The sequence below is a fragment of the Geotrypetes seraphini genome, chromosome 8, assembly GCF_902459505.1.
Source record: "Geotrypetes seraphini chromosome 8, aGeoSer1.1, whole genome shotgun sequence".
In the NCBI taxonomy this organism is placed as follows: domain Eukaryota; kingdom Metazoa; phylum Chordata; class Amphibia; order Gymnophiona; family Dermophiidae; genus Geotrypetes; species Geotrypetes seraphini.
Window position 1 is genome coordinate 22,035,085 of NC_047091.1, and position 20,180 is coordinate 22,055,264.

The 20,180-nt window shown below is 46.4% G+C and overlaps 1 protein-coding gene across 2 annotated transcripts in view; it reads right to left on the reverse strand.

Moving 5' to 3' along the window:
- Positions 1–20,180, reverse strand: part of TFAP2E (transcription factor AP-2 epsilon) — a 67,147-nt gene that overhangs the window by 9,388 nt on the left and 37,579 nt on the right. For both annotated transcript variants that reach the window (XM_033957075.1, XM_033957074.1), the window contains one exon: positions 17,061–17,179. In XM_033957075.1, the coding sequence (XP_033812966.1) occupies positions 17,061–17,179 (119 nt within the window). The remainder of the gene's footprint in view (positions 1–17,060; positions 17,180–20,180) is intronic.

The window sequence follows — 20,180 nt, forward strand, 5'->3', positions numbered from 1 at the left end:
TTCTTAAAGTCTGGCACGCTGTCTGCCTCGATCACCTGCACTGGAAGCTCGTCTCTTTCATACCAAAGAGAGCAAGAGAGAGAATGACTTATTTAAAAAAAAAAAAACAACCAACCAAGGGGTCGTTTATCAAATCTATTCTTTAATGAGGGGAGAATATGAGGGACGGTTTCTTGTCCCCCCACATTGAACAGTGTAGCTGAAGTGCCTAAGGGCTTGTAGTAAGCATCCATCATGGCACAGCAGTGTCCACCTATAGATGAATTGATTGGTCCGCAGGCACCCCCTGGAAATAATCTGAGCTGATAGGAATTGATTGCTTCGCCTATCCTAACCCCCCACTTCAGACTAACTCATTTGGCTTTCCCCTGCTGCTTCTCCATATTAAATCATTCATCCGTATGGCATTAGCCTAGTTCTCAGATCATCCCGTTTTTGGGAATGGCTGCAGGGCACAGTGCCAGGGCCTTAGTTTGGAATGCCAGGATTCTTCGTAAACAAGATTCCTGAATTAGTGGGGCTCAGCGGTGTCTGCATGGACGGAGTTTGCTTCCAGCCGAGATTTGATAAATCAGGGTAGAGCAGATTCTGGGCAACAGTTGGCAAAGAGATGGGCACCGATGGTGAAAGTCCATATTGAGTGACAAGCTTAAGCTTGTTATGGAAACAAGTGGACTCGGTTAAGAGGCATCAGAATGGTGGATTTTTCTTTTTTTTCTCCCCCCCCCTTCCCCATTCAATACCAAAATAATGGAGGAGACAGTGTTATGGACAGTACCCTCTCCTGAGAATTAGGGAAGGGGTATAAATATCGCTAGTTGGCATAAGATGTGGGGGAACAGAGGATAACATCAGTAGCCTATAGGATAGGAAAATGTGAAGGGTCAGCCTAGTAAGGCCAGAGGTAAAAATGGACCATGTAAGTACCTCATACTGGCAATGGAGATTAGAGAACAATTTTTCCCCATCCCCGTGAGTTCTTTTGCTGTCCCTGCAAGCTCCGCCCTCATCTGCACAAGTCTCAAACACTTTAAAATCATAAGAGTTCAAGGCTTGTGCGGTTAAGGCAGAGCTTACAGGAATGGGACGGTGAAATTGAGTTCCTGCAGGAATGGGAACAAATTTGCCCCCGTGCCACTCTATTTGAGACTGCCTGTTTGCTGGCTAAGCTCTGTGCTGGGATCTCTGAGCTAAAGATTTGGCCTTGGTATCTGACAGAGTGAGAGGCCAGCAGCTTGCAATTTCAGGAGAGCTCGATGGACATTAAAAATTGGGAGAAGAAAGGAAAGAAGGGGAGAGGTGGAAAGACTACCAAGAGGAAAGAGAGAAAAGGGAATGGTACAAATGAGATGGTGGGATGAGATTTGATGGCAGGTACTGGACAAGGAAACATTCACTGGAAGGGGATTTACCCATAAGCCAGCACTTGGCTGAATTTACCTTTTTTTCCACTTTAAATTACAAGATACAGAACCTAGAAGTTATACCACATACAGGCAAACAATTCACTAAAGTAATATAACAATATACACAAAAAATAAATGTAGTCGATTAACTGGAGGCAGATGGCTTAACATGTGCCTGGCAGGTAGTTAGCGTTACTGTTTAATGATTTTTCGGTGCTGGACACTTTAAGGCACAGGTGTCAAAGTCGGTCCTCGAGGGCCGGAATCCAGTCGGGTTTTCAGGATTTCCCCAATGAATATGCATGAAATCTATGTGCATGCACTGCTTTCAATGCATATTCATTGGGGAAATCCTGAAAACCAGACTGGATTACGGCCCTCGAGGAGGGACTTTGACACCCCTGCTTTAAGGAAAGATCAGAGGGCACGCTTAAGTGGAGCATTGCCTCTTGAAATTGGAGGCGCAACGAAAACCCAAATGTGAGCCATGGAGGAATGGCTCTGGAGCACATTAGGGCAAATTGAAATCACTCCCACAGATCAGGGAAGGGTGTCGAGGGCCACAATCCGGTCGGGTTTTCAAGGTTTCCACAATGACTACACACGAGAATGATTTGCATATGATGGAAGCAACCTATGCAAATTAATCTCATGCAGTTTCACTGTGGAAATCTTGAAGCCCCCCCCCCCCCCCGAGGACTGCGATTTCCCACCTCTGCCATGGATGGAAAATGTTTAAACCAGGGGTAGGGAACTCCGGTCCTCGAGAGCCGTATTCCAGTTGGGTTTTCAGGATTTCCCCAATGAATATGCATTGAAAGCAGTGCATGCAAATAGATCTCATGCATATTCATTGGGGAAATACTGAAAACCCGACTGGAATACGGCTCTCGAGGACCGGAGTTCCCTACCCCTGGTTTAAACCACTGGGAACCAGTTTGAAGAGTCATGCTACACTGAGCATGACAATGATTTGAAAACTATTGGGGAGATAGGAGATAACGGAGCTGCCAGGAGATGGGGTCACGAGAGAATGCATCCCCAGGTATGGTCGCTCATGGGGAGCCGCCACTGACCCCACAGGGTGAGCTGGTTAAATGGAAGGGTGCAGAGAGGAAGTGGGCAAGGATGACGAGGGAAGGGGTGGGATTTGTAATATGAAACCAGGAAAAATGATGTTGGTTGATGGTTGTGATCTAAAACCATATTCTTCCCAGGCAACTTGTTTGATGGATCGGTAGATCACTTGGGATCATTGTATCTAATACTGTGCTTGGCAAGAAACAGAATTTTCAATTAATAAAAAAAACCAAAACAACTTGGAAAGTTGTTTGGAAATTTCACACATTAATAAGTCACTGTGCCTAAAAAGTTCTCTCTCGTTTTTTTTAAACCTAGTTTCCTCCTGCTCAGTAGGCACAGAGGCTAAAATCTGGCAACATGAACCTTCATGCACTTTCTTGGGGGTTTCTCCCCTCTTCAATAATCCCCATTAACATTAGTCCTTTCATCACAGTGAGAGTTTGGGGCCAGAAACAAATCCACCGAGGCTTCTTCTGGGTCCTGCGTGCTGATTATATCTTCGTCCTTTAGGGCTACGAGAGCTGCCTCTGTGGCACTCCCAGTCCTGGCTAATACAGGGTGTGGGAAACCTGAGCTTGCAATCCTTTTCCCTCTGGACCACAGTGGCAACTCCGAATGTCTGTTTCTAAATCATTTAACATGACATTATCAGACAAGGAAAAGGTATGGCTCTTGGAAAATTGAATAAATAGTGTGAAGTGTTTCAGCCTCTGATAACCAGAAGTGGTATTGTGATGTCATAATGCCTCATTCCACCAATAAGAGCCAACCCCAACTGGTGATGTCACAACAGCTCGATTGTCCTATACTTGGCTCACTTACTACATTTTGATTTCTAAAGTTGTGCAGTTTAGAGAATGACACGGGGACAAATTAGTCCCCATCCCTGTAAGAACTCAATTTCCCTGTGCCATTCCTGTAAGCTCTGCCTTAACTGCAGAAGCCATGGACACTTATGATTTTAAAGTGTTTGAGGCTTGTGCAGATGAGGACTGAGCTTGCAGGGATGGGGCAGAGAAAGGATAAGAACTTGCCGGGACGGGAAAATGAGCTCCTGTGGGGACAGGGACAAATTTGTCCCTGTGTCATTCTCTATCTTGGATACACATGCACGCTGGAAGCCAGAAAACAACCTATGTTCTGCCAGGAAATGAGTCAGAGAGAGGAGCAGGTGTGCAGGCATTCTGATGCTCGGAGATAAATACGTCGCCCATGAGTGAAGAAGCTACCCGGAGGGACATGTTTTTACCTATCTCGTGTGAACAGAACCGAGTCCCATCTAAAGCCATCAGCCCTTCTTAGGATTCATTTACTTTTTCAAACTAACAGAACCGGCTGTAGAGGGATATTTAGTATCACCCGCAGAGACAAGAGAAGCTAAGAGGGACCATCCTAGCATGCTATATAGAAATGATCCTAAGGTCCTGATAAAAACTGTGGTTGGGTATTGCGCCAACCTCAATGTAAAAAGGTTTAAAACAACAACAACAAAAAAAAAACACCACCCCAAAAAAAAACCCCAAACCCCAAACAAACTGAGCAAAATCTAAAAGAATAAGTTATTAGGGCAAATTTGAAAGCAGAGGAAAATCAGATGGGAATGTCCAGGCTCAAAAAGCCCCGAACCAAAGCAGGACATTCGCCCCCTTCTCCGCCTCCACTTACATTAGTGATTTTTATTCCACTGTTACCTTGTGTTCAAGCAATAATAAAACCTAACCTTCTCCCTAGAGCCTTAAGACATTGCGGGGTTGACACTGGCTCGGCTCTTTGATACACGACCACGCTTCTTATTTTAAAATTTTTTCGTGGTATGTAAATCGGCCTTCTATTGACTCTAGCCCTCCCACCCTGTCCTTCCCAGCAACCTCAAGTTAATGAAGCGACTAATTCAATTTGTTGCCAACAATACGGATGACTTTTTATTCAAACGGCAGGCAGCTGCCACAAAGAGAGCACAATGCTTTAGGGAGCTGAAGGCAGGAATGGGTTTCTCACATGCATGTCCTAGCTATGACAGGATCATCAGCTCCAGGGAAGGGCCAGTCCGAATTACCATAGGTGAACCTCCAGTCGTGGGCCCCACTTCAGATTCGAAGCTTCCATCCCTCTTTTCAGTAATATGATAATTAAACTCAACAATCATCACCCCTCAAGCACTCTTCCTAGAAAGATCCCTAAGAAACGCATTACTAGACTAGTTGAAAATTGCTAACCTCCCTGTGGATAACACTGCATGCTGATGGTTCTACTACTGCTACTATTAATTATTTCTATAGCGTTATCAGATGTATGAAGCGCTGTGCGGCGTCACAAAGAGGACAGTTCCTGCTCCAAGGAGCTTACAATCTAAACAGACAAGGCAGACAAACAGGATGTCATGGATACAGTTAAGGGGAACGTTCATCTGCTGGCTGGGTTGGAGGGCAGAGGGGACAATCAAGCCATTGTGACATCACTGATGAGGTTGGCTCTTATTGGTGGAATGAGGCATGACATCACAATCTCAGCTCTTCACACTACTACTACTACAGTGAATTATTTCTATAGCGCTGCCAGACATACGCAGTGCTGTACAGAGTCACAAAGAAGAAGAAACAGTCCCTGCTCGAAAGAGCTTACACTCTAAACCAGGGGTGTCAAAGTCCCTCCTCAAGGGCCGCAATCCAGTCGGGTTTTCAGGATTTCCCCAATGAATATGGATGAGATCTATTTGTATGAACTGCTTTCATGGTATGCTAATAGATCCCATTCATATTCACTGGGGGGAAACCCAACTGGATTGCAGCCCTCGAGGAGGGACTTTGACACCCCTGCTCTAAACAGACAAGACAGACAAACAGGATGTCATGGATACCGTTAAGGGGCTTGGTGGGCAGTGGGGAGTAGGGTTATAGATTGAAGGCTTTAAGTCGGCTTTTAAACAAGGGAAGGGGCTTGGTGCACATACTCGGGTAATGCAGGACTAGTGGTTTTCATTTAAGCGCAAACACTCCTTGCCACCACCCTAGGGGAAAGCCTCATCCGCAAGCCCTGCTGCAAGTTACAGCTCTCAAGGACTGTAGATTCATTATCAGAATGCGATTGAACACAGTGACGAAGTAAGTGGGGTTCAGGGGGCGGGCGGTCTGCCCCGGGCATGGTCTTCCCAAGAATGTGTCACCCCCCTCTCCTCTACTTGCCATCGGCGCACGCCCCTTGCCTTCCCCTGTATCTTTTCTACTTCCTCGGTGTGAGGTTGCTGCCCGCGTTGGCATTGGTGCTCTCTCTGACGTCACTTCCAGGACCCACGCCTAGGAAGTGACATCAAAGGGCGAGCTGACACCGATGTGGGCATGCTGCTCATGCCTGAGAAGTCAAAAAGGTACGGAGAAAGAAGGGGCCACGCCCGCGGCAGGGAGGGAAGGGGTGCCACCACGCCAGGCGCTGCTCACCCTTCCTACGCCACTGATTCAACAGGCACATTTATACATGAAAATATTTATTTCCTCATCTCAACAGTAAAAATATATATTATACAAAATATTACCAAACTATACAACGATTTTACCTGTTCAAATATATTTTTATTGAGCTCAATAGAAACAACAACCAGAGAAACAGAGTTAACAGCAGATATGCTCACATTTTGGTATAAACATAGCAACGACCCCACCCCCCAACTGAACCACCCCTCCCGACCCCCCTGCCCAACCTCCCAAACCCCCCTCCCCTGGAGGGTCCTCCTTCACATTGTGACAATCAGAAACAGATAAGATACCAAGGTATCAGGCATATTAGGTACATGAAACAAAACAAAGACGAAAATTAGCTATTAAGCAGACTGCTACGAGCCACTGGAGTCATAGTATTCCAAAATGGTTCCCAGACACATTGGAAAGTACGACCTGGGAGGGAGGAAAGGTCCTGTACATCACGCCGCTCCCACATCAAGAGAGTGATCATTCTGCATCGCCAAATAGAGTAATCTGGAGCCTCTCCCTCAAGCCATTTCAGTAAAACACACTTCAGGGCAACAAGGACAGTCCACTTAAGAAAGGCAGCAGCCCCCCTCGGACGAGGGCAATAATGAGGGATAACTCCAAACAACAGTAAAGGCGAGCATCGAATTGAAATGTTCCAAATGCGCTCCACAAATGTAAGAACAGCTTGCCAAAAGGTCTGAATATGAGAACAAGTCCAGAACATATGACCCAGGACTGCATCAGGAACGTGGCAGCGGGGACAGGTATCAGTTTCACGGAAGCCTGAAAGATACGCCCTCCTGGGAGAGATGTATAAGCGAAAAATCAACTTATAGTGTTGCTCCCAAAAGGTAGTATATTTTCTAAAGGCAGGTAATCTACGAACAGCTTGGTGAATCACATCATCAGGCAAGGCAATGGCAAGATCCCGAGCCCAAGCCTCTCGTGGGCCGGTGAAATCAAACATGGGGGACTCATCTTTCAAATGGCAATGATGGAATTTAAGGGGAACAGAAAGTTGGGAAACAATGTTAAATCGAGAAAAACTTAACCCATCAATCCCCGGTAAAAAGGAGGGATTAAAACGTATAGGTAGAAATGGAGTGACTGAGGCAGAAAGAGAATGAAACTTACAGACCCAGCGCCAAATCTTCCGCAAGGGACGATGTAGCACCTTCGTTGAGAGAGACTCAGGCTGAGAAGAAGTAAGCGACTGGAGATAAGCACTAAAATGAGTAAGGTGAAAGCAAGAAAGTTCCAAGTGGGTAGCAGTGAAGATAGATGTCCCTCTGAAAAAATCATTTATGTGGCGCATGCCACAACCAATAGTTAGATAGCGAAGGTTCAGTAAACCCAATCCGCCTTTGTACCATGGAGTCGCCGCCCGTTTGTAAGAAAGGCGGGGCCTCTTCCCTCGCCAAAGAAATCGTTGGACTATATGTTCTAATCGGCGTTCATCCCGAGATGTCAGAAACAAAGGAAGGACTTGAAAAACATAGAGCCAACACGGAACAATAAGCATATTGTACAAATATACACGGCCCAAAAGCGAAAAGGGTAGGTTTCCCCAAAGCTGCAACTTATTCTGAAGAGCCAGAAACAAGGGCTCGACATTCAAACGATATAAAGCGGACAAATCTAAAGGAAGGAGCACTCCCAAATATTTCAAAGAAGAATCAGCCCATCGAAGGGGGAACACCCCCCTCCAAGAGTGACGAAGATCGGGGGAAGAGGGCAAAGCAAAGGACTTATCTAAATTAAGTGAGAGACCAGAGTAAAAACCAAACTCAGAAAGAAGATCTAACGCAGTAGGCAGAGAAACCTCAGGTCGAGTGAGGATTAAGAACAAATCATCGGCAAAAGCAAGAGTCTTCAGCTCGATCCCCCCAACTCGGAGGCCCTGAACCGCAGCAAATCCCCTAAGAGTGCAAAACAACGATTCCAAAGCAAGCAGAAAAAGTAAGGGGGAAAGGGGGCAGCCCTGCCGAGTACCTCGAAAAATAGGAAAAGAATCAGTCCTGGTCCCGTTAATCAAAAGGGAAGCCCTCGGGTTACAATAGAGTGATCTAATCGCATCAAGATAAAAGCCACCCAAACCGATATGTTCTAAAGAACTAAACAAGAAAGACCAAACAACACTATCGAAAGCTTTGGACGCGTCAAGACTGACAAACAAAGCCGGTATGCTATTAGAACTACAATGGGCGAGAGCAAAGAGAACCTTGCGAACATTGCTAACCGATTGACGACCCCGAACAAACCCAACCTGGTCGTCGTGAATAAGATCGGGGAGATGAGGAGCCAAGCGATCAGCCAGCATGCGAGAGAGAAGCTTTAGATCCACGTTGATCAAAGAGATCGGCCGATAGGAACCCAGGTCATCTGCCGCTTTACCAGGCTTCAATAACAAGGTAATAAGAGCCTCGTTAGCATAACGCAGAAACGAACCCTGAGCAATAGCGGCATTGAAATAAGCCAGTAAGGGGCCACAAACATGGGAAGGAAGAAGGCGATAAAATTCGCCCGAGAAGCCATCCGGGCCCGGGGCCTTACCTGAGCGAAGGGCCTTAATCGCAGTTTCTAATTCCGCCGCACGAAATGGTTGATTAAGGGAAGACGTGACCACCTCCGGTAAAACCGGAAGGCCCGAGGAATGAAGGTAGTCAGTCAGCATATCTGGAGAGACAGTAGCAGGCATATCATATAGCTGACGGAAGAAATCAAAAACAGCAGAGACATCCGCCTGACTAGTCACTGTGCCCCCACCCGGAGCCCGAAGCGACAAAATCGGTTTCTTGCAGGTTGTAGTCTTCACCAAACGTGCCATGAGGCGCCCAGGCTTATTCCCAAAGCGTTGAAATCGATGATTATAGTAAGCCGCCCATTTTTGAGAGCGAGAATGAAGCAAAGAATTGAGGGCTGCCTGAGTTGACAGATAACATTCTCTAGTCTGCATGGATGGGCGAGATTGAAAAGACCGCTTAGCAACACGTAAGGCCTGTTCCAAGGTAATGATACCACCGTGGATACGTTTATTGCGGGCGCTCAGAAAAGATATAATATGTCCTCGAAGTACAGTCTTGGCGGCTTCCCAAAATAAAACAGGATCATCTTGATGGGGAGCATTATTAGTAACATAATCCTCCCATTGTGCAATCAAAAAGGTTTGAAATTCCTTATCATGAGCGAGGTAGGACGGGAAGCGCCAATGAGGCGTTCTAGAATACGTAACATCAAGGTAAATGTCCACCCAAATAGGCGCTTGATCAGAGATATTCAAGGGACCAATCTCAGCGGAAAGAACCGAAGAAAACAAAGTTGAAGAAAGAAAAATATAATCTATCCGGGACCAGGTATTATGGGCCCGAGAAAGGTGAGTATAATCCCTAACTTCAGGATGAAAAAGTCGCCAAGGATCGATCATCGAAAAAGTAGCACAAAAATCGGAGAGAAGACGACCCTTAGCTCCCAAAGAAACAGGAGGGGAGCTAGACTTATCTAAGGTAGGATCCAGAACCAAATTAAAGTCTCCCACTATTAGAAATGGAGCCCCGGAAAAACGCGAACAGAGACTGGTCAATCGTTGTAAAAAGCCAGATTCCGACGAGTTAGGGCCGTAAACCACAAGTAAGTTGTAGGAGCGATCCCCCAAGGTCAAACGCAAAAGCAAGTATCTACCATCAACGTCTTTGTCAAGAAGCTGCACACCAAGGGGAGAGGATTTACGAATCAACACCGCAACACCACTATGACGACCCGAAGAGGAGGCGAACTGAACCTCCCCCACCCAGGAACGAGCTAACTTAAGATGTTCCGCGTCCGTCAGCCGAGTTTCCTGTAAGCAAACAATATCCGAGTGATAACGCTGTAAGGCAGCCAAGATTTTAGATCGCTTAACCGGCGAGGTAATGCCCCCAACATTCCAAGAAACAAGCCTAAAAGGAGTACTCAGGTCAGTAAGTCAGGAAAGAGGAGATACACGAAAATGAAAGAAAAAGTAGAGACCGCCCCAGGAGCCCAGCCCCTCCCAGAGCAGTGTGATCCAATATACCCAGCCGCCCAAGACTGTTAACAAAGACAAGACAATTATTTAGAAAACCAAAACCCTCAGACCAAAGGAGGACCCCCCACCCCCAAACAGATAACCCCCCCCCCATCCCCAACCCCCCAAGCCCAATTTCCCCCCATTCCCCCCACAATATTCCACTAAAGTAGAAAGGAGAAGAGGTCACGCAAAGATGTGACAGGGCCCCAAGTCCCCCCAGTCCCAATCCCACCCTCTTCCGAACACACCCACTGCATACCCACACCAAACAAGGGAGCCCACATACACAGCACACCAGACCAGCCCACACCACTCACACCCATCTAGCCACTAAAACAAAAACACCAGAGCTCACAAAGCCACAGGTGCGGGAGAATCTCAAGTGAAGAGGTACCCAGAAACAAGAGAGATCTCCCTATAATACAAAGGAAGAGTGGTGGTAGAGTTCCAATCAAACGGCCACTTAAGCATTCATACCCATGCCACGGCCACTCACACAAAATCAACTCTTCAGACGAATTGGCCCCCAGAATCCAGACATAGAAAAGTCTCCCCCCCCACAAAATCACATTCACCTGTGACACAAAAGCCACAACCCGATGCAAACCCTTCCATCCGTTCCCCAAACACACAAAGCAACATCGTAGCCATACAAAGCAGAACCATAAAGGTTCACCTAGGCCAAAATGTGTCCAATTGTGCAAAAAGTCCAGGAATGTAAAGCTGCAAGATGAGCACTAGTCGTGTACTGCAACACCATTGGTGGAGTCCCGCAAGGAAGGCATCATCAGCTATGTCCGGAGGGATACAAGCCCAGGCCTCCAATAAAGTGCCAAATGGTCAGAAGCAAGCAGAGAGGACCCGGCCACCGGTAAACATCTCAGATATCCAACGAGCTGCTTGGGCCAACAGTGTTAGAGCCCCGGCTCCGGAACTCCCCCAAGACCATCAGGTAGGGCTCCAAAAAACAGAAGGGCCCACAATTTGTAACAGGCAACCAGCCTACAAACATGCTGCAACAGCGATACTCAAACCAAAGGTGAAAGGCAATACAGCATCGAGCAGTGGCCTCCAAATCTACCAGGAGAAGAAACAACAACAGCAACATTAGGGTAGCCCAGGCTCCGCACTGTCGTAGCGCCAGATCCAATCACCACAGAAACAGCAATCACCAGCAGAGAAGAAAAGCCTCAGGTTGCCGAGGAAGGCCCTGCCTCCCCCGGAAGGGAATCCAAGTAAGCCTGAGCCTCCTCCGCTGAGGTATAAGTTTTCCAACCCGCAGTAGTCCAAATCCGCAATTGTTCTGGGTAAAGGAGCTGGAAACGATGCTGGCGATCAAAGAGCGCAGAGCATACCCTGGAGAAGCGCCGTCTGCGCTCCTGCAGCGCCGGAGAGTAATCCTGAAAAAGACGAACCTGGGTGCCTTCAAAGGTAAGGAGATTGCGCTTTTGGCAGTATTGTTTCATTAACTCCACTTTGTGTGCGGAGTTGTGCACCTTGAAAATGGTGACCCGGGCTCTAGTGTGATCATCATTACGTCTCCCCAGGCGATGAGCTCTGTCCAGCCGCAAAAGCCCCATTCCATCTGGCAGGGGCAAGGCAGTACGCAGCCAGGACTCCAGGGTGGCATGCAGCCGAGACTCAGACACCGTCTCTGGCAGGCCAATAAGGCGGAGATTATCCCATCTCGAGCGGTTCTCGAGATCTTCGATCTTGTCTGCCTGCCGCGCCAGTTGTTCTTTAAGGGAGGTTAGATCTGCCGCCGATGCCGAGTGGGCCTCCTCCACGTGCGCCACTCGGGACTCTAATTCCCCGGTCCGTCTTGTTGTCTCGGTGACCAGGGACTCGAGGGACGTCAGTTGGCCCGATAATTGGTCGAAGCGAGCATCCAGAGCTCGCACGACTGAAGCAGAGAGCGCAGCAATGTGGGCCGCCGACAACGGGAGTTCAGACCCGGAGTCCGACACCCCCGCCGCCATCTTAACGTCGGGACGCGGCATGCGCGTCTTTCTGTCTCTCGTCCCTCGGGTTACCTTGCCGCTCATCACCGGGCTGGCTGAAGGGGCTAAGCGGTCCATTAACCGATCAAGGAAGGGAAAATGAAAGGAGATCCACGCTGAAAGGCACTCGAATTAGGCACTGGAGGACTCGGGGCCCCGGAGCTCGAGCAGAGCATGTCTGACTCGGCTCAGCACATCACGTGACCTCCATACAACGATTTTAAAATATACTTTCAATTTTAAAGTATCCATGAGAGAATCAAAATGAGTTAGAGCCAGAAACTCTCAATATGTAGTATATAGTCAATGCTTTTTTTTTTTTTTTTTAAATATAGGCCCCGATGCTCTAAAATCACCGTTAAAATCCTCTGAGCCGTTGCCATTCTGGTAAATTTTCCCATTTCTAAATGACGAGCGATGCTCCAAACACTTTGCATGCAAATGAGGCTCGCGGAAGTACCATCCAGTCTTTGGAGAAAGCAACCGAAACGTGCAGAATAGTTCAAAGAGACAAATGTGTGCATGCACCAGGAAAAGCTACGTCCTAAGCACGCAAATCGAAGACGCACGTCATAAGTGTCATTGGAGGGCAGAGAACTACCAGTAAACCATACACATGTATTTTGTAACTTCATGCAATCAGTAGCCCAAGTCCCGCCAGTATACGGTTTTAATGAAGGCGCCTTCAACACATGCTCCCGAGACGCGCTTTTAACACACGCACATAGCGAGATATATACAGGCAGTCCCCGAGTTAAGACCGAGTTCCATTTTTTAAAAACGTTCAAGTTGAATTTGTATGCAACTCAAATGCTGTACAGTACAATCTATAACCATTAAAGAAACAGTTCTCAAAATAAAGTACTGTACATAAGAACATAAGCAATGCCTCTGCTGGGTCAGACCTGAGGTCCATCATGCCCAGCAGTCCGCTCACGCGGCGGCCCAACAGGTCCAGGACCTGTGCAGTAATCCTCTATTTATACCCCTCTATCCCCTTTTCCAGCAGGAAATTGTCCAATCCTTTCTTAAACTCCTGTACTGTACTCTGCCCTATTACTCCCTCTGGAAGCGCATTCCAGGTGTCCACCACTCGTTGGGTAAAGAAGAACTTCCTAGCATTCGTTTTAAATCTGTCCCCTTTCAACTTTTCCAAGTGTCCTCTTGTTCTTTTATTTTTCGAAAGTTTGAAGAATCTGTCCTTCTCTACTCTCTCTATGCCCTTCATGATCTTATAAGTCTCTATCATATCCCCTCTAAGTCTCCTCTTCTCCAGGGAAAAGAGACCCAGTTTCTCCAATCTCTCAGCGTATGAGAGGTTTTCCATCCCTTTTATCAAGCGTGTCGCTCTCCTCTGAACCCTCTCGAGTAACGCCATATCCTTCCTAAGGTACGGAGACCAATACTGGACGCAGTATTCCAGATGCGGGTGCACCATCGCCCGATACAATGGCAGGATAACTTCTTTTGTCCTTGTTGTAATACCCTTCTTGATTATGCCTAGCATTCTATTTGCTTTCTTAGCGGCTGTTGCGCACTGTGCCGTCGGCTTCATTGTCATGTCCACCATTACCCCCAAGTCCCTTTCTTGGTTGCTCTCATTCAATAATATCCCTCCCATCGTATAGTTGTACCTCGGGTTTCTGTTTCCAACATGCAATACTTTACATTTCTCAACGTTGAACTTCATCTGCCATCTCGCCGCCCATTCCCCCAATTTGTTCAAGTCCCTTTGCAATTCTTCGCATTCCTCTTTAGTCCCAGCTCCACTAAATAGTTTTGTATCGTCCGCAAATTTTATTATCTCACACTTCGTGCCTGTTTCTAGTTTAAATAGAAGAGAGGTCTATACTTACTTTCGTTCTTCATCCGTCCCACTGTTCCCTCTCCACTACCACATCCAACACTTCTTCCTCTCATCGCTCTCTTCCCCATGCATCTGTACCTCATGCCTCTCCCACCACCATGTCTAATATTTCTCCTTCCCTCCCTATGCCCAACAATTCTCCCTTTCTATTCCCTCCCCACCTCAGCATCTCTTTCCCTCCATTGTTTTATCCTATGTCACGCTCCCCTCCCTCCATTGTGTCTCAAGTTCATGCTCTATTCCTCCTGCCTTCTATCTATCCTTTGTCTGAAGTTTATGCTCCCTCCCTTCCTTCTGTGTCTCAACATGACCCTGCTTTTTCCTTCTTGTGCCAACGCACCCCCTCTTCCTCCCTTCCTGTCCCAACATGACCCTCCTCCTCCCTCCCTCCATTCTGCATCCCAAAATCGTGCCTCCCTCCCGTAGGTGTTTACTTCATCTGGCCAGCTTCCTCCTCCCAGATGCACTTCAATTTGTCTTCTCACTTTGAATTTTACAGACCATCAAGGATCACAAGAAGCTCCAACTTATTTACTTATCCTAAACCAAATGGAGTCAGATAAGACCTTTTTTGAAAGGACCTTAGCATTTCAGGCAGGCAAAATACAATGTTGGCTCGGTGAATGCATCCATCAAGCCATGTCTTATTGCTTTTTTCATAAACTAGTAAAATCTGCTTTGTTTGATAAATTTATCACTTAACTAGATTGTTTTAAGATTGTAATTTTTTTTTAAATCTTTTACTCTGTTTTTACCTTATTATATGTATACGTTTCGCTGACTGTTCAGTTTCTTATGATGTAAACCGCCTAGAACTCTTGGGTAATGGCAGTATAAAAGAATAAATTTATTATTATTCTTTTTGCAAAGCCGCAACCTTGGTTCCTACATGTGGCCCACGGCCGACCCAGAAACCTTCCCTCTGACTTTTGATGTCACCCACTTCTTGCAGCTTTGCAAAGAGAAGTGCAGCCGGCCAGTGGAGGTAAACACCCGTGGGAGGGAGGCATGAATTTGGGATGCAGAACAGAGGGAAGGAGGATGAGGGTCGCATGTGGACAGGAAGGGAGGAAGAGGGGGCGTGTTGTCAGAGAAAGGGAGAGGCAGGACCCCGGTTCGTAAGTACGAGTCTGACGTAAGTCAGACGTTCTTAACCCGGGAACTGCCTGCATGCTTATAAATCAAAAAGGGAAATTAACAAGCAGGGATCTTGAGATTACTTGGAAGAATTGATTGTTCTGACTTGGGTGTTAACTGACTCGCAGAGAAAATGATCATATTACACTGGTTTTGTAGGAATTGTATTGGCTACCTGTGACTAAATTAATTGAATTTAAGTTATGTTTAGCTTTCAAGGCCTGGCATCTCCTGTTTCTTGAGTATTTGAGTAAAAATTGTCTCAATATCAGCCAGGAACGGCTCTATGATCATCATAAGGCAAGCAATTTATAGTAACTGGATTAAGACAAATTAAACTGGGGATTACAAGAAAGAGAGCTTTCTCCTGTGCGAGTCCGACTCTCTGCAACACTGTATTTTCTGAATTTATTATTTATTCTTGAAAATTTTATTGTAAATTTCTTGCTTTCGATTTTGAGTTTTATTGTATATGATAGCTATATTGTGATGTATTTTATTTTTGAAGTTTGTAGCTTTGTAAACTGCTTAATACATTGATACAAGCGATATATCAAGAAAATAAATCCAATCCAATCACTTGGTACAACATGGCAATATACAATTTATAAAAAGTGATCAATTTTATGATCCATTTGGATTCGATTGTTAGATTGTAATATTTATTGATATTTAGAAATGACTGTAATTCACCTCAAACATCAGAGCTAAGCTGCATTTAAAAATACCACTTAAATTTATATAAAATATTTGTATAAACACACCAAAAGTAGAAAATAATGCTTGAAAAGGCTTCACAAAAAATGAACAAAAATTTGTCAAATATTCAAGACGTCGCCACTTCAAAACAGCAGGACGAGTTTGACACTGTCCACGTTTCAAAACGTTTTCTTTCATAATTTGCTCTCATTAAGACCCTCTTTTACAAAGGCGTGTTAGCCGTTTTAGCGTGCACTAAACGCTAACGTGTCCATAGACTTATAATGGGCACGTTAGCATTTAGTACGCGTGTATATTTAGCATGTGCTAAAATGCATAGCACACCTTAGTAAAATGAGCCCTAAATGTTTCAGGTGGAGCCACTGCTCAAAGCAAGTCTTACACTTTTAGAATTTTGCAAAATATCTTCGTGTCTCTGGCTTCAACCGATTCCATCTCTATCTCTTTCATTGATATTTAAAGGATGTTTGTTTTTTTTAAAAAGCACCGTAGAATCACCTTTTTTCACCCTGAAGAAAGCCACAGCAAAATGACTGAAACATTGGTCGAGCAATCTCTGCCATGGTACCACCCAGACAATGGTAATAATGCCTCCCTCTACTAACTTCCAGCTGGGGGGTCACAGATCTTCTCAATCTGAAACATACTCTGAAGTGGATAGTAGAGAATGACACAGTGACAAAATTCATCACCGTCCCCGTCCCCGCGGATAACCGTGGGAAATAATCCCATTTTCTAGTGTCTATTTCAACCTCAGTCCTTCTACACCAGCATTCTTCAAAGCAAAGCTTGAGGGTCAGTGGCTGTGCTTATGTGAGCCAAGGATAATGAAGCCATTGTGACATCACTGATGTGATTGGCTCTTAGGCACTGGTGGAATGAGGCATTATGACATCACAATATCTGCTCTGGATACCAGAGACTGTCATCCTTTTGTGTCTATCTCAACCTCAGTCCTTCTACACCAGCATTCTTCAAAGCAAAGCTTGAGGGTCAGTGGTTGTGGCCATTCATACTCTGATTCTTCCCTCTCTCCTTAAAGAATGACATGAAAATGGTTTCCCGCGGGGACGGGAACGGTGATGAATTTTGTCACCGTGTCATTCTCTAGTGGATAGCAAAAGAAAATGGGACCGAATCTAAAAAACCTCAAGAAATACAGCAAGAAAAGTAGAGAAACATCCCCAAGCAAACTGCAGCCTCCAGTATCCTCAGTATTCTATCTGCACCTTCCCAGCTCTGGCTGTTTTTAGGGAGAAGCCTCTGAAGGCCATCGAGAGCCTCCCTCCTTACCATCACCACTTTGTTATTGGTTTAAGTACTCTACATGATCCTTACCCTCCACCAGGGAGGTCAGCAGAGTGACGTTGGCCGCCTTGCGTCTTCCTGCAGGTAAGTTGAGTCCAATTTTCTCCAACCTCTCTCTTAAACATCGTCCACCATTTTTTGATTTTGCCCTAGAAAAGAATGAGTTGTGTGATTACTAGTCAAAAATTTTATGTTAATCCAGTAAAAAAGAAGATCTCAGCTTATATTTTTCTTAGAGACTTATTTCCTTTCTAGATTTGAGTATTCAAAGCTGATGTCCATTTCTCCTCAAGCATCTCAGCTTCCCCAATCAAGCAAGGAGAATAATGCCGACTGCATTCAGATATAACAGTGAAGTGTGTGGCCTATGAAGAAGGAGCACAGCAAAAGAGGCAAGGGAGGCAAGAATTCAGTTGTCGTTCAAACATAAGGTCCCAACAAGGATCCTAGTTTCGGCGCCTTCCTCAAGGGACATTAAGCTTTTTTCAACCACCACGCACTCTCGTCTCTCTTCGCAACTATGGTGGGTTCTCGGCTAGAGCTAAATTTTCTGTGACTGCTCTCGCTGTGCGAATGCATGACTTCAAAGAAAAGAGATGAGAGCAATTGGCAGTTGGAAAAAAGCTTAATGTCCCCCAAGGAAGGCGTTCTTTAGACACCGAAATTAGGATCTTTGTTGGGACCTTATGTTTGAACGACGACCGATTTCTTGGGCCGACAGGACACCTCCCTCGCCTCTTTTGCTGTACTGTTTGGAATTTGAGATGAGGCATTTCGTCATCTATTTTGTTGCTCCATAAACAAGAAAAACATGCTTCCCTCTTGGCACTTCTTTACCTTACACAAATATGTTTTTCAGTGGCGCAGCAGAGGTGAGAGTTGGCCGGGGCAGTGGCACCCCATGCTCCTTCCCTGATCCCCCCTGCCATGCGCACGCCTCCCTTCCCTTCCCCATTCATCGCTATGAGGAACAAGAACTTCAACGTGCTCCTCATGACCCCCATCGGCTTCTCTCCGATGTCACTTCCTATACACAGCACCCGGAAGCGACATCAGCGGGAGAGACAACGCGGTCGTGAGGAGCACATTGAAGTTGTTGTTTGTGGCAGATAACAACTAGAGGGAAGGGAAGGGAAGGGGGGCAAATGCGTGGCGACGTCGGTGCCTTCAACATGGCACCCGAGGCGGGAACCCCCCACACACTATGCCACTGAAGCTTTTTTTTTTCTTTAAAAAAATCAGGGCTTCCCAAAACCTCATCCTTAGGACCTCACTGTCAGCTGGGCTTTCAAGCTATCTGCAATATACCGTATTTTCACTCATATACTGCGCACCCGTGTAAAACGCGCACACAGGTATAGCGCGCGGGGAACTGTAATTTAAGTAAATAAATTTTTGTATACCGCGCATGCCGCCCCGACTCTCCCATTGCTGCCCGACTCTCCTTTCGCCCGCCCCGACTCTCCTCTCCCCCTTGAAGTCCTGTCCCCACCCTGAAAGCCTGATGCCCCCCCCCGACATCCGATTCACCCCCCCCCCCCCGCAGGACCTCTTGCACCCGCACCCCGAAGGACCGCTCGCGCTGGAACACGCACCCGCACCCTCACCCCGAAGGACTGCTCGCACCCCCACAGCCTCCCCAGCCCCCCATCATGTAGAAGTTTCCTACCGTCGTCCTGCTGCTTCCTCTGCCGGCGGTCCCGCCCTACGTCAGAGAAAGGGTGGGACTGCCGGAAGAGGAAGCAGCGTAGACGCAGGGCTAAGAGAAAGGGCAGGACCGCCGGCAGAGGAAGCAGCAGGACAACGGTAGGAAACTTCTACATGATGGTGGGGGTGGGGAGGCTGTGGGGGTGCGAGCGGTCCATGGGGGTGCGGGTGCGTGTTCCACCGCGAGTGGTCCTTCGGGGTGCAGATGCGAGCGGTCCTGTGGGGGGGTGGGGGGTGAATCGGACATCAGGGGGGGGAACTATGTAAAAAAAAAAAAAAAAGGGGATAACGCGCTCACGCATATAACGCGCATGGTTATACACAGTTTGTAAAATCGTGTATAATACACGTGTTATATGCGTGAAAATACGGTACATGAAATTAGTTTGCATACATTTGAAACCCAGCGAATGCAAATTAATTTCCTACATGGTCCTTCTAGGATATCCTGAAATCCCAGCTGACTGTAGGATTTTCAGAACAGTATGGGAAACCTGATTTTAATTATACATAACACACTGAACCAAAAAAAAAAAACCCACACCAAAATGTTTTTTTTGTCGTATCTTCCATATAACGTGGCCGATTCTTATGAAATATAGGTCTCCTTTTACTAAGCAGCATTAGAGCGTTTTACCATGAACCAGCTCATAAATTCCTATGGGCATTGGAGCATTTACCTCGCCAGCCCGCAGTAAAATGCTTTAACGCCGCTTAGTAAAACCCAGCATTAGTGCATCATCGTGTCCTGAATGAAATTGATGTAAAATGATGTAAATATTTCCCACTGCACCACGTTACTTTGTGAAAATGAATTCTGAATAGAATTGAAACATATCAAAATGTTTTATGGCGTATTTTGCAGAAAAATGTAAAGTCAAAAAGTAATGTTTCAATTAAGCAAGATGTTCAAAGTGCGCTCCCTATGCACGAAGGCATGTCCTCTGCCCTGGCCACCACTATCTATGGACTTGTCAAAGATGCTCTGCTTCAGCTCAGCCCAAACAGAGATGAGGCTCTGTTTAAGGCCTTCGACGTCAGCTATCGCTGTCTGGTAGACGCGTTGCTGTATCAGGCCCCAGATCCACTAGTCAACTGGGTTTAGGTCTGGTGAATTCACAAGTCAGAGATCTGGATCAATGAAATCTGAGGTCTCCCGATGTTGCAGGTCTATGGTGCCTTTGCCCGACGTGCTGGGATATTGTCCTGTTGGAAGATAAAGTAGTCTTCCGACATGCGATGGATTGCTGGCAACACCTTTGGTGTCAAGAGGACTTCCCGGTAGCATGCGCTGTTGTCTTAACCCCAGGGTTGATGTAGAACAGATCTGTGAATCCAACCAAGACCAAGATTGGCTGAAGGTCAGGTGGGTCCGTAGTAGGCGTTTGGCATTAACCTCATGCTTAAGTGTTGTTGAAGACATGTACAGGTGATCATTCTGTG